The sequence below is a fragment of the Oncorhynchus clarkii genome, chromosome 8 (assembly GCF_045791955.1).
Source record: "Oncorhynchus clarkii lewisi isolate Uvic-CL-2024 chromosome 8, UVic_Ocla_1.0, whole genome shotgun sequence".
Lineage (NCBI taxonomy): Eukaryota > Metazoa > Chordata > Actinopteri > Salmoniformes > Salmonidae > Oncorhynchus > Oncorhynchus clarkii.
Window position 1 is genome coordinate 23,592,005 of NC_092154.1, and position 15,454 is coordinate 23,607,458.

Consider the following 15,454-nt stretch of genomic DNA (forward strand, 5'->3'; position numbering starts at 1 on the left):
GGGCAGTAGTCACATCAACAGTCACCAAGACACGGATGACTGAGGAAGTACAGAGAGGATCTGGACAGGGCAGGAGGAAGTTATCCCATCACTGAACAATTTTAAGATTATTACTCTAGCTAAATGAGCTCATTTTTCTCTCTCCTCTAATTGAACCTTTTAGTTGGCTCCTTCTCTCCTGGTACCTCAGGGCCCATACAGAGTCAATTATCTAGTTGCTCTAATGGAGTCCATCTATACGTTCCAACAGAAACCCTTTCATTGCTTTTGTCCACTTTGGTCCATTCTCAACATATTTTTGTGATTGTTTTAGTCTTATTCTGCTCTACTGATGTTTTTCAATATGCAGTGACTGTACAAAATGTTGTGACCTTGGATGGGAATTATTACCAGCCAGTAAATCAATGGATGGATAAGCATTGCAAGATGCTCAAATAATCCTTAGTTTGGAAAAGTTTCTGAAAGCAATTTGTTTCTTAAGAAATGGATTCCAGCTCGATTTGATAAAGCTCCATCTTTAGAACATGAGCTGAGGGAGATTTCAGAAAGAGAAAGCGTGCGAGAGCGACAGAGACAGTTGCATGATTAAAGACAACGGACGTGTTTTTCCTTCAATCGCATAAGCACAAGGTAAGAGGTTATTCTTTCCCCGCTGTTAAATGGCCTCTTGGCTTGGAGAGCAGACATATTATAATCACTGGATGATCTAACAATATGCATGATGTTAGCCCCTATGCAAACAGCTTCAATCAGCATTAATTTAAACACTTTCATCAGGTTATTTATCAATTTAAATAGAACATCCCCTCTGTAGTTGAGATTAATAAACCAATGTGTTTTAAATGTATTTGCATTGCTGTTACTGGGGCAGCCATTTTGTAAATAGCCTACATTCCAGTTTAATGAGTTTATTATGAGAGGCCCTATGTTTCAATCCATAACAGATTAAATCAACATAAAACTGCTATCAAATAAATAGCCTGGCCACTGATTAATGGGAAGTTCATGACTGGTTTGATTTGTCAGTGATGCAGAGAGAGGCCATATTGGCTAGAGTTTAGAGGATGCTATTTTTAACACGTTTGTGTATACTTACATACAGATGTTGAGGCCTGAATGTTTCTAATAGCAGATGTAATTCAGCTGTTTGGAAGAATATCTATTAACCCTATCAGTCCCGAGACCCCAGCAAAAATCTGCTTTTCATTGATTTATCAGACTTTCATTTATATTTGCAGCCCTTATATTTAGCCTCACGGTTAAGTGTTTTACCATTTTATTTTCAGGACAACAAGTAGAACACTTTGACATAAACAGTTGCATTCATGAGTTTTGTTGGCAATAAGGAAAAAGCAAAGCAAAATCCTGTTAAAAATGAATTCATGTGAATGATGTATGTACAGAAATGGTTTGCTCACTAGGAAATGAATATCCAACAAGTCAGTGACAACTGTGTGGAGTTGGTGACTGCAACTTTGTGAGCTTATTACGGTATTATAGACACTATGTCCTGGGGTTTCCTATGATCTTCTATGTAAGAGAACCCCTTACCTGCTAACGACTCTTTTGAGCATAATATGACAAAACATGTTAAATGTGCGTGAGGTTTGTAGCTCAAACCATTCGGACTTCAGGATCCGCCCTTGTATCACAAACACCCCTCTACCTCAGCCCCCTGTTAATCACACAGACTAAAGCAGAAGAAATACACAAAGTCGAAAACGCGCAGGCGTCACGGTGGGACTGTAGCAGTTAATGATGTTTCTAAAGGTCAGAACGCTATCACCTTTAGGTTTAAGACCAATTACTGAAGTTATGTAATGTAAACTCCCGAGTGGCGCAGAGGTCTAAGGCACTGAATCACAGTGCTTGAAACGTCACTACAGACACCCTGGTTCGAATCCAGGCTGTATCACAATCGGCCGTGATTGGCTCAGCGTCGTCCGCGTTTGGCCGGTGTAGGCAGTCATTGTAAATAACAATAAAGGTTATAAAAAATACACTATGGAGGAAACTGTAAATGTGGGACTTTGACTTCCAATGATGTGATGTTATGCAGTAGTACTGTAGGATACATTACAAATGCAGTAGTACTGTAGGATACATTACAAACGCAGTAGTATGATACATACAAACACAGTGTACTGTAGGATACATTGCAGTAGTACTGTAGGATACATTACAAACGCAGTAGTACTGTAGGATACATTACAAACGCAGTAGTACTGTAGGATACATTACAAACGCAGTAGTACTGTAGGCTACATTACAAACGCAGTAGTACTGTAGGATACATTACAAACGCAGTAGTACTGTAGGATACATTACAAACGCAGTAGTACTGTAGGATACATTACAAAAGCAGTAGTACTGTAGGATACATTACAAAAGCAGTAGTACTGTAGGATACATTACAAACGCAGTAGTACTGTAGGATACATTACAAACGCAGTAGTACTGTAGGATACATTACAAACGCAGTAGTACTGTAGGATACATTACAAATGCAGTAGTACTGTAGGATACATTACAAACGCAGTAGTACTGTAAGATACATTACAAACGCAGTAGTACTGTAGGATACATTACAAACGCAGTAGTACTGTAGGATACATTACAAACGCAGTAGTACTGTAGGATACATTACAAACGCAGTAGTACTGTAGGATACATTACAAACGCAGTAGTACTGTAGGCTACATTACAAACGCAGTAGTACTGTAGGATACATTACAAACGCAGTAGTACTGTAGGATACATACAGTAGTACTGTAGGATACATTACAAAAGCAGTAGTACTGTAGGATACATTACAAAAGCAGTAGTACTGTAGGATACATTACAAACGCAGTAGTACTGTAGGATACATTACAAACGCAGTAGTACTGTAGGATACATTACAAACGCAGTAGTACTGTAGGATACATTACAAACGCAGTAGTACTGTAGGATACATTACAAACGCAGTAGTACTGTAGGATACATTACAAAAGCAGTAGCTGGTAACACAATATTGAGCTAAACTGAGGACATGTGGATCTAAAGATTAAGCGTGAATATCAAGTTAAGAGTTGTGATGAATGAAAGGCGCATAATTACTTCAAGAAGGACACTTTGATCTCAATGCCAAACTTCAGAGACTGCTGAAACAAATGGCCCATGCAGTCAATTTTAATGGGGCAACATGAGGGACTAGGCAATAACCCACCTGATTTAAATGCCTTGGCAGATAAAACACAACAGCGAGAGAAACAGACGTCAATTTAACGTCTATTCCATGTTGGTTCAACGTCATTTCTTAAAATGACATGGAAACAACGTTGATTCAACAAGTGTGTGCCCAGTGGGTTTCATCTTCTAAAACTTAACACCATGCCACAAGAACCTATGCCAAGAGCATTATTCAAGTTTGTTTATATATTATCTCACTTCTATGCTTAAAACTGTTGTGTTAAGTTCATACCCACATTCAAAATATAAAAGAATCTACAGTGCCTTGCGAAAGTATTCGGCCCCCTTGAACTTTGCGACCTTTTGCCACATTTCAGGCTTCAAACATAAAGATATAAAACTGTATTTTTTTGTGAAGAATCAACAACAAGTGGGACACAATCATGAAGTGGAACAACATTTATTGGATATTTCAAACTTTTTTAACAAATCAAAAACTGAAAAATTGGGCGTGCAAAATTATTCAGCCCCCTTAAGTTAATACTTTGTAGCGCCACCTTTTGCAGCGATTACAGCTGTAAGTCGCTTGGGGTATATCTCTATCAGTTTTGCACATCGAGAGACTGACATTTTTTCCCATTCCTCCTTGCAAAACAGCTCGAGCTCAGTGAGGTTGGATGGAGAGCATTTGTGAACAGAAGTTTTCAGTTCTTTCCACAGATTCTCGATTGGATTCAGGTCTGGACTTTGACTTGGCCATTTTAACACCTGGATATGTTTATTTTTGAACCATTCCATTGTAGATTTTGCTTTATGTTTTGGATCATTGTCTTGTTGGAAGACAAATCTCCGTCCCAGTCTCAGGTCTTTTGCAGACTCCATCAGGTTTTCTTCCAGAATGGTCCTGTATTTGGCTCTATCCATCTTCCCATCAATTTTAACCATCTTCCCTGTCCCTGCTGAAGAAAAGCAGGCCCAAACCATGATGCTGCCACCACCATGTTTGACAGTGGGGATGGTGTGTTCAGCTGTGTTGCTTTTACGCCAAACATAACGTTTTGCAATGTTGCCAAAAAGTTCAATTTTGGTTTCATCTGACCAGAGCACCTTCTTCCACATGTTTGGTGTGTCTCCCAGGTGGCTTGTGGCAAACTTTAAACAACACTTTTTATGGTTATCTTTAAGAAATGGCTTTCTTCTTGCCACTCTTCCATAAAGGCCAGATTTGTGCAATATACGACTGATTGTTGTCCTATGGACAGAGTCTCCCACCTCAGCTGTAGATCTCTGCAGTTCATCCAGAGTGATCATGGGCCTCTTGGCTGCATCTCTGATCAGTCTTCTCCTTGTATGAGCTGAAAGTTTAGAGGGACGGCCAGGTCTTGGTAGATTTGCAGTGGTCTGATACTCCTTCCATTTCAATAGTATCGCTTGCACAGTGCTCCTTGGGATGTTTAAAGCTTGGGAAATATTTTTGTATCCAAATCCGGCTTTAAACTTCTTCACAACAGTATCTCGGACCTGCCTGGTGTGTTCCTTGTTCTTCATGATGCTCTCTGCGCTTTTAACGGACCTCTGAGACTATCACAGTGCAGGTGCATTTATACGGAGACTTGATTACACACAGGTGGATTGTATTTATCCTCATTAGTCATTTAGGTCAACATTGGATCATTCAGAGATCCTCACTGAACTTCTGGAGAGAGTTTGCTGCACTGAAAGTAAAGGGGCTGAATAATTTTGCACGCCCCATTTTTCAGTTTTTGATTTGTTAAAAAAGTTTGAAATATCCAATAAATGTCGTTCCACCTCATGATTGTGTCCCACTTGTTGTTGATTCTTCACAAAAAATACAGTTTTATATCTTTCTGTTTGAAGCCTGAAATGTGGCAAAAGGTCGCAAAGTTCAAGGGGGCCGAATACTTTCGCAAGGCACTGTATATAAAACGAGACAAATTGAGGTCTTGTTGCTAGGACACTCCAGCTGTAATGTCCTGGACAACTGAACTTTTACCTTTCCTCTTATTTGAAACCACAAATCAGCCCTTGGGAGACTGCCGACACAGTGCCAAAGTATGAGTGTGTACAGTGCCTTCAGAAAGTGCACAGACCCCTTCACTTTTTCCACATTTTGTTATGTTACAGCCTTATTGATTCATTAAAAATATCATCAATATACACACATTAACCCATAATGACTTTGCAGAAACAGGTTTAGATATTTTTGCTAATTTATTTAATAAAATAAAATAAATGAAATATCACATTTACATAAGTATTCAGACCCTTTACTCAGTACTTTGTTGAAGCACCTTTGGCAGCGATTACAACATTGAGTCTTGGGTATGACGCTACAAGCTTGGCACACCTGTATTTGGGGAGTTTCTCCTATTCCTCTCTGCAGATCCTCTCAAACTCTGTCAGGTTGGATGGGGAGCGTCGCTGCACAGCTATTTTCAGGTCTCTCCAGAGATGTTCTGTCGGGTTCAAGTCCGGGCTCTGGCTGGGCCACTCAAGGACATTCAGAGACATGACCCGAAGCCACTCCTGCGTTGTCTTGGCTGTGTCCTTAGGGTTGTTGTCCTGCTGGAAGGTGAACCTTCACCCCAGTCTGAGGTCCTGAGCACTCTGGAACAGGTTTTCATCAAGGATCTCACTGTACTTTGCTCTGTCCATCTTTGCCTCGATCCTGAATAGTCTCCCAGTCTCTGCCGCAGAAAAACATCCCCACAGCATGATGCTGCCACCACCATGCTTCACCGTAGGGATGGTGGCAGGTTTCCTCCAGACGTGATGCTTGACATTCAGGCCAAGAGAATCTTGTTTCTTATGGTCTGAGAGTCTTTAGGTGCCTTTTGGCAAACTCCAAGCAGGCTGTGTCTTTTACTGAAGAGTGGCTTCCGTCTGACCACTACCATAAAGGCCTGATTGGTGATGTTCTGCAGAGACGGTTGTCCTTCTGGAAGGTTATCCCATTTCCACAGAGGAACTCACAGCGGAGCTCTACGGACAATTCCAACAACCTCATGTCTTGGTTTTTGCTCTGACATGCACTGTCAACTGTTGGACCTTACATAGAGAGGTGTGTGCCTTTCCAAATCATGTCCAATCAATTGAATTTACCACAGGTGGACTCCAATCAAGTTGTAGAAACATCTCAAGGATGATCAATGGAAACAGGATACATTTGAGATCAATTTCGAGTCTGAGTACTTATGTAAATAAGGTACTTATGTTTTTTATTTTAAATAATTTGCAAACATTTCTAAAAACCTGGTTTTGCTTTGTCACTATGGGGTATTGTGTGTAGATTTCGGAATTATTTTGTATTTATTTAATCAATTTTCTGAATAAGGTTGTAACGTAACAAAATGTGGAAAAAGTCAAGGGGTCTGAATGCTTTTCGAAGGCACAGCAAATATCACCCTAGCAGTTATTCAACATTAGGGCCCAGAACTTGTTATTCTCTGTGTGTTTTGGATGGGATGCAGCCAGGAATCTAGTTTTGCCTTTTCTTCCTTTAGATCATTTCAATTCTGAATGAGCTTATGTAATGATCATGCGTCACAGGAAAAAATAAAGCATAGTCATAACTGCAGACATCTGGTCACTGGCCTGACTGTAGAGCTCAGCTTGGCAACAGAACAATTAGGGCATGAAGTAACAGATTTAAATCTGCAGGGCTCATTAACCAACCCTTTTATAACCTTCCAGAAGCAGCAGGTTCCCACTCTGAACACAACATTCCCGTAAATACCTGTGTTTGGTCGAGTGTTTGTGTGAGCCTGGAGCCTGGGACTGTTGTGTTTGAGCCAAGTGTGGGGATATGCTTTGAAATAGAGCTACAGGGTGTTACAGTAAATGTGTGCTCTTATTTGGCTGATGCCAATATGATTTGAATGGGACTCATTTTGCACTATCCTTTTGTGTGTGTATACTGATGCACCCAAGTTAATCAGTTGTTCAGCCGTGAGTCATGGGGATGAGTGTTAATGTAAAGAGCAATCATCCTTAAAGTACCCTCCCCCAAACTTGTTTACTGACCCACACAGCACACACAATCCTCCCTCTATTTGGTTTGTCTCCCAGCAGCCATGCAGAGAGAAGCTAGAGGGGGTTAGTGACACACAGTGCAACACTGCCCACTTCTGGCTGCTTCATGGCTCAGCTCCCAGCTATGACCGGAAATTACACAACTTCTGGAAAAGTCCAAAGCCACAGGGCATTATATGGGAGTGAATCACAGTGCCAACATCACCGCTAGGTCATGTATAAATACCTAGCAGCGGACAGCCCCACTGCGCTTCATCCACTCTGAAGAGGCAAGATCCACAGGGAGGTGAGTGGTCCTCTGCTGCCTGTGAGAAAAATTGTGTCTCGTGTTTCAGAGTACCAGCCCTGTGCGCAGATATCTTTTGCTGCATATTAAGATAGGTTTATTGTTGGAATGCTGGATTGCTCTTACCATTTCTACCTGGGGATCAAGCTTTTATTGTTGTTTATTATCAACTCTTGACCTTGCAGAAATGTTGCAGTGATGGGACTGTATTTCCTGATTCTTACTCATGGGTGACCTCTAGTATCAACACTGCTATTTCTGCCTGAGAATGACCCAGATATGTACTAAGAATATCAAAACATTTTAAGGTTGCAAGCTTTATTCAACACATTTGCTATAAAGAATGTACACATTTTGATAATTTAGTTCAACATCTTTTGCTCAAAGGCACAAATTCGCTCTGAGTTATGGAGAGTTGTTATTGGGTTGATATTCTAGCTGCGCAGGGCAAGTTTGAGTGAGATGGACAGAGTAGACAGTAATCAAGTCTGGACACTGCAGTTCTCTGACCCCATGTTTTCCGCTATTAGGAGGGTATTAAAATGTGCAAATCCATTCTAATACAGGACTCAGTCCATCTGCGTGATAGATCAGAATTCTGTGTTCTACTTTTGAGTTCTATAAATAGAGTTCTGTTTTGTCCTGCAAGTACTTTTGGAGCAATTTATGAGTAGGAAGTTGTTAACTATTGTTATTGACTTGTTTTTCTCCCATTATTATTGTATTTTAGAACAACGTCCATTTTCTAGGGTTTGCAGGCTGACAAAACAATCTGTCCCAGATCCATTTGTTAGAGGCAGCTCTCCTCCCACTCCATGGGAGAAGCTTCAGTAAAGACCCTCTGGAGAGGCCATGCAGCTGTCTCAGTGGTCCTCAGAGAGGAATCTCAAGTGTCTCTGCAGACACCAGCTGGAATCAGAAATATTATTTGAATAAAGAATTCAGAGGGACTTCATGGTTCTTACATAACCAAGCTAGGTGTTTTAGTTTGGCAAAGACTCATCCTCTCTAAGTGTTTTCTTATTCTATATCAGTGGCGCAGTGGTCTAAGGCACTGCAGTCCCTGGATCGAATCCAGGCTGTATCACATCTGGCCATGATTGGGAGTCCCATAGGGCGGCGCACAACTGGACCAGCGTTGTCCGAGTTTGGCCGGGGTAGGCCGTCATTAAATAAGAATCTGTTCTTAACTGACTTGCCTGGTTAAATTAAGGTTAAATAACAAAAACAAATGCTGTTTGGAGTCTGATCATATGTGATGATGCCTCATTTGAGACGTCCTTTATCCAGCCAGACCAGTATAATGTGTAAGTCTACAGTCCTCAGACTGAAAATGTCAATAATATTTTCCAGAATTTTATCCACCCAGACCTGTAAAACAAAAAAGGCTACTAACAGTCATGTGACTGAACATGTCAACATTATGACCTCCTTCAATGGTGACATTTCCATTGAATATCTGGTGCAAAAATTGGACAGATGTGTCATTATTTCTCCAAATTAAGACTACTTTTTTTGTTTCTCAATGATTCCCTGTTTTCTTGTATATTGCACAGTGAGTGTTAAATACACAAGGGATTATAGGGCTGCCTGGAATATTCACAGAGATTCGTGGAGAAGGATTTGTGTTTGTACTTTCCTCCTGTTGGAGTGGAACAGAAACAAACGTTTATCTGTCAGATAAATGTCTCCTAATCCTCACATTGTATCCATGTCTACAGGGCTCTAGGAGTCTAATGTCTATACTTATATTAACAAAATTAGAAAAGTATCAAATGTGACAAAGGTATATGATGTAATGCAGATTAAACACACTGCATCCTTTGGATAAAATTTGCTAACGTCAGAATGTTCTCGTGGTATCCAATTAGTACTGTTACTGTCTTGTCTCATCACTGCAACTCCCGTACGGACTCGGGAGAGGCGAAGGTCGAGAGCCACGCGTCCTCCGAAACACAACCCAACCAAGTTGCACTGCTTCTTGACACAACGCACATCCAACCCGGATGCCAGCCGCACCTAGCGACCTGGTCAGAGGGCACTGCGCCCGGCCCGCCACAGGAGTCGCTAGTGCGCGATGAGACAAAGATATCCCTTCCGGCCAAACCCTCCCTAACACCGGACGACGCTGGGCCAATTGTGCGTCGCCCCATGAGCCTCCTGGTTGTGGTCGGCTGCGGCAGAGCCTGGGCTTGAACCCAGAATCTCTGGTGGCACTTAGACCACTGCGCCGCCCGGGAGGCTGCTGTGTCACACTTAGGGTTGCAAAGGGAAGGTATATTACTGGAAACTACCAGAAATGTGGTATCTTTCAAGTATTTCATGTAATCTATCACAAGATATCTAGTGGCCTTTTGGGTACTTCAGATTTTTACAGGAGTCTAATTATCTCTTGCCCTCTGTGTGACCTTATCACATGTAAAATATATGAAATAATTAAATAAGATGATATTCAAATAAAAAATGTCATGACAAAGCTGTAAAACATTACCATCAACGTAGTGAATACCATTGGTTTTTAATATGAGGGTTTCAGCATGAAATATCCTTTATATTATATTAAATATTATATTATTTTACACACTTATTTATTTTATTTTACTACTTTGTTGTCAATAGTTGGAAGAGTTGCAACTATGGACTTGCCATTGTCGGTTAGATGCTTTTTTTCATTAGTCCGTCAATTTTCTCTTGAACCATATGTTGTATCTACTAGAAACTCATGGACAATATGGACACAGATGTAAAAACATATACTATATATACATATTTTTTTAATGATTCAAGTATAAATTACCAAAGTTACGATAGATTGCCATAGATTCTCCCTTAATTACCAAAATTACTGAAGATTCCGGTAACTTTGCAACCCTAGTCACACTATTATCATTATTAGATGTGCAACATTACCCTCTAGTGGATATAATCAACATCACAACAACACCAAGGTCAGAAGTGAACTATGAGGTCATTTTGCAGTGCTTTTCATGAGGTGTAATCATTACATCCAAAATACCCTCAGCCCCAAGTAGCTTCCATAGGCATTCCCCCCCCATAAATGTATTAGATTTAGGTTTGCCAGTGATATTGTATCATGTCTGTTTTTCAGGTTTGTACTGCATCAGTCGCTTGATATATGAGAAAAAGTGATGATGAAAGTCTTAGGGTCAATAGTGGGCCTTGCCCTGCTCCTGGTCTCTGCTCAGTGTCTACTGCCTCCATCCAAGGACGATCTAAACCGTAAGTCATCTGAGAACAAAATATTTTTTAAATACCGGTAAATTGTATGATGCGGGATGTTCTGTCCATTGGAGTCATTTGGAGATTTATTTTTAAGCAACGATTCTTATTGGCAGAGATTTCCCTCCTCGGAATGAAGTACCTGGACAAGCAGATAGAAAATGCTATCAGTGGGGTGAAGGAGATGAAGACAGTGATGGAGAGGTCTGGAGAGGACCATGAGAAGTTCCTGAGTGCCCTGGAGAAAACTTCACAGCAAAAAGAGGTACAGTGTATTTGAGCATCATACTGTACATGTTGAGCTTTGGTCACTATATTGGCCCCCCAAAAAAATCTGTGATCAACTTGTACATTTTGTATGCAATTCATCACCTTATACAGTTTCCTGGGTGATTACAGTAGTTCCCAGCCACTGACCCTGTTTCTGTGCTTGTTTGTCAGGATGCTCTGAAGGCAGCTCAGGAGATGGAGACGAAGCTGAGTGAGGAGCAGGAGGTGTGTAACGGCACCATGCAGTCTCTGTGGGAGGAGTGCAAGCCCTGCCTGAAGAACACCTGCATCAAGTACTACTCCAGGACCTGCAGCAGTGGCGCTGGACTAGTCGGCAGACAGGTATCGCCTCAACTACACTACTCAACTATCATCAATCAATCTCCACATTGGTTTGCAATTGTAACTCAAATATGTTTTGTGAGAAAGACTTACACAGGGGTGTGCAGTACAAAAGCACATGATCAATGTGCTTAACTATTGTTATACAATCCTTCCAAATAAAATAGGTTACTGTTGTACTAGCTGCTTTCTCCTGTTTTCTCTCAGCTGGAAGAGGTTCTGAACAGGACCTCTCCATTCTCCATCTGGATCAACGGGGAGAACATGGATGTTCTGGAGCGAGAGGACCAGGAGCAGAGCTGGAGGTTCCAGAATCTGGAGGAGCGTTACTCCAACGTGGCCGATGGGGTGGACAGCATCTTCACTGACAGCATGAGGGTGTTTGACCACATGCGCTCCCTCAACCCTCCCATGTTCCCCAGCCCCTACCGCATGCCCAGCATCTGGGGTCAGGGTGAGAGGGCCAATGAGAGAGCAAAGGCGGGCGAGGTGCATTCCCGTGTGGTCAGGTCCCCTCTGAAGGACCCAGACTTCCATGGGTTCCACAACATGTTTGCTCCCATGATGGACATGGCCTGGAATATCTTTGGCTCCATGGGGCCTTTCATGGATGCAGATGCTAACTTTGACATCAACCCCTCAGAGGGTATGCCTCAGTCCTAATTAAACAACTGTTATTAGACCATAATATGATGTGAAGAGTCACATAAAATTACCTTTGGGTCTTTTTTTCCACAGAGGGGAGTGTGAATGAGGATGTTGTTGTGACAAAGCCTTCCGGTATGACCTGCAGAGAGATACGTCGCAATTCTGCTGGCTGCATTAAACTGCGAGGAGAGTGTGAAAAATGTGTAGCGATCCAGGATATTGGTAAAGCCCTTCAGATTTGTCTTTTCTCTTTTGCAACATTCACATAACCCAAGTGCTTCATAACTCAGAGGTCAGAACAGGTCTGAACAAAAGCAAGCAGGATTATCCTTGGCACTGACATCCCAGGGAGTAGCATTCATCATGCAACATGCACTGGCTTGTACACCTACATTTTCAAGTCTCTATGATACCACAAAGCCATGCCTTGGCTGAATCAAGTATAATAAGTTGCTATTACATCACACCAGAAGTTGCTGACATAGGGCTGAAGGGACAACAGCAACCCTGTTGACTATATAGTTGTGTATTATATGAATTGATGTTCTCTCGTCCAGACTGCTCTGGGAAGAAGCCTCTGACTGGTCCTCTGAAGGAGGAGCTGGAGCAGGCCCTGGCCATGGCTGAGAAGTTCACCCAGGAGTACAACAAGCAGCTGAGGAGGTTTGAGGAGAAGATGTCTAACACATCCAGCCTGCTGGACCTGTTCAGCAAGCAGTTTGGCTGGGTGTCTGCCCTGGCCAACAATACCGACACCAAGGATGGAATCTTCAAGATTGAAACAGTGAGACTCCATAGTCTGCATGGGGTTTCTTTTACTAAAGTATTTATTTTTATCATGGTCTTATGAATAGACGTACAGTTGAAGTCTGAAGTTTACATACACCTTAGCCAAATACATTTAAACTCAGTTTTTCACAATTCCTGACATTTAATCCTAGTAAAAATTCCCTGTCTTAGGTCAGTTACAATCACCACTTTATTTTAAGAATGTGAAATGTCAGAATAATAGTAGAGATAATGATTTATTTCAGCTTTCATTTCTTTCATCACATTTCCAGTGGGTCAGAAGTTTACATATACTCAATTAGTATTTGGTGGCATTGCCTTTAAATTGTTTAACTTGGGTCAAACGTTTTGGGTAGCCTTCCACAACCTTCCCACAATAAGTTGGGTGAATTTTGGCCCATTCCTCCTGACAGAGCTGGTGTAACTGAGTTAGGTTTGTAGGCCTCTTTGCTCACACACGCTTTTTCAGTTCTGCCCACACATGTTCTATAGGATTGAGGTCAGGGCTTTGTGATGGCCACTCCAATACCTTGACTATGTTGTCCTTAAGCCATTTTGCCACAACTTTGGAAGTATGCATAGTCACTGTCCATTTGGAAGACCCATAGATGATGCCATCTATTTTGTGAAGTGCACCAGTCTCTCCTGCAGCAAAGCACCCCCACAACATGATGCTGCCACCCCCGTGCTTCACGGTTGGGATGGTGTTCTTCGGCTTGCACGCCTCCCCCTTTTTCCTCCAAACATAACGATGGTCATTATGGCCAAACAGTTCTATTTTTGTTTCATCAGACCACAGGACATCTCTCCAAAAAGTACGATCTTTGTTCCCATGTGCAGCTGCAAACCATAGTCGCTTTTTCATGGTGGACTTGAAGCAGTGGCTTCTTCTTTGCTGAGTGGCCTTTCAGGTTATGTCGATATAGGACTCATTTTACTGTGGATATAGATACTTTTGTACCCGTTTCCTCCAGCATCTTCACAAGGTCCTTTACTGTTGTTCTGGGATTGATTTGCACTTTTGCACCAAAGTATGTTCATCTCTAGGAGACAGAACGCGTCTCCTTCCTGAGCAGTATGACGGCTGTGCGGTCCCATGGTGTTAATACTTGCATACTATTGTTTGTACAGAGGTACCTTCAGTTGTTTGGAAATTGCTCCCATGGATGAACCAGACTTGTGGAGGTCTGCAAGTTATTTTCTGAGGTCTTGGCTGATTTCTTTAGATTTTCCCATGTCGTCAATCGAAGAGGCACTGAGTTTGAAGGTAGGCCTTGAAATACATCCACAGGTACACCTCCAATTGACTCAAATAATGTCAATTAGCCTATCAGAAGCTTCTAAAGCCATGACATAATGTTCTGGAATTTTCCAAGCTGTTTAAAGGCACAGTCAACTTAGTGTATGTAAACTTCTGACCCGGAATTGTGATACAGTGAATTAGAAGTGAAATAATCTGGCTAAATAATTGTTGGAAAAATGACTTGTGTCATGCACAAAGTAGATGTCCTAATCGACTTGCCAAAACCATAGTTTGTTAACAAGAAATTTGTGGAGTGGTTGAAAAACAAGTTCTAATTACTCCAACCTAAGTGTATGTAAACTTCCCACTTCAACTGTATGTTGAAATGTCTTAATCTCCTCCAAGGTCATGTCCAAGGACACGGAGGACCCTGAGAAACCAGGGGACACCAACGTGTCTGTGCAGCTGTTTAACACCCCTGCCATGACCTTCAGTGTGCCTGGAGACATTACCTGGAACGACCCGAAGTTCTCAGAGGTGGTGGCACAGGAGGCCCTTGACCGCTACAAACAGACAACAGTGTGAGTTCTGCTCTATTACTGGACAAATAATATTGCAAATCAAACCAGGCTTTATTTATTATTGTTCAACTGCACCATGTGACAATGACAAGAAATGTATTTTAACTTACGTTATTCCCTTTCCAGAGTGGTGAAGTAGACATCTGGAGGGCACCAATGTTCAGGACAATTTCACAAGTCAACTATAAGAGAAGAGAATAGAAGTGAAAGCTACGTCCTCATCATTGTTGATATTACAAGTTATTGTATTCCTATATGTTCTGTGTAACTAGAGTTCATCCTGCTATAAAAAACCTAACTAGAAATGGTGCACCAAGTCCTGTTGTCTTGAGGAGAAAGAAGAATATAGTACTAATGTTACCCTTTGAGTAAAACGGATCCTTGTTTCAAGTGAATTGCAACTTTTTATTTTGTACTTTGTCCTCGTCTGTCTGCATCATTTCCAATCCCCCCTATTTTTTTTGTGAATATATATACTGGGGCAAAAAAAGTATTTAGTCAGCCACCAATTGTGCAAGTTCTCCCACTTAAAAAGATGAGAGAGGCCTGTAAATTTTCATCATAGGTACACTTCAACTATGTTTGACAAAATTAGAAAAAAAAAATCCAGAAAATCACATTGTAGGATTTTTAATGAATTTGCAAATTATGGTGGAAAATAAGTATTTGGTCAATAACCAAAGTTTATCTCAATACTTTGTTATATACCCTTTGTTGGCAATGACAGAGGTCAAACGTTTTCTGTAAGTCTTCAAGGTTTTCACACACTATTGCTGGTATTTTGGCCCATTCCTCCATGCAGATCTCCTCTAGAGCAGTGATGTTTTGGGG

The 15,454-nt window shown here is 41.4% G+C and overlaps 1 protein-coding gene across 1 annotated transcript; it reads left to right on the plus strand.

Moving 5' to 3' along the window:
* Positions 1-7,246: 7,246 nt before the first annotated feature.
* LOC139415139 (clusterin-like) lies at positions 7,247-15,015 on the plus strand. Its single transcript, XM_071162993.1, has 9 exons — positions 7,247-7,510; positions 10,620-10,750; positions 10,867-11,015; positions 11,192-11,362; positions 11,570-12,008; positions 12,101-12,232; positions 12,568-12,794; positions 14,448-14,623; positions 14,750-15,015. Exons 2-9 carry the CDS (start codon positions 10,660-10,662, stop codon positions 14,760-14,762), a joined length of 1,398 nt encoding a protein of 465 aa, XP_071019094.1. The 5' UTR covers positions 7,247-7,510; positions 10,620-10,659; the 3' UTR covers positions 14,763-15,015.
* The last annotated feature ends 439 nt before the right edge of the window (positions 15,016-15,454 follow it).

Coding starts and splice junctions, on each gene's coding strand:
- LOC139415139 (XM_071162993.1), top strand. CDS start 10,660: ATGATGAAAGTCTTAGGGTCAATAGTGGGCCTTGCCCTGCTCCTGGTC. Junction 10,751..10,866: donor ATCCAAGGACGATCTAAACC/GTAAGTCATCTG, acceptor TCTTATTGGCAG/AGATTTCCCTCCTCGGAATG. Junction 11,363..11,569: donor CTGGACTAGTCGGCAGACAG/GTATCGCCTCAA, acceptor GTTTTCTCTCAG/CTGGAAGAGGTTCTGAACAG.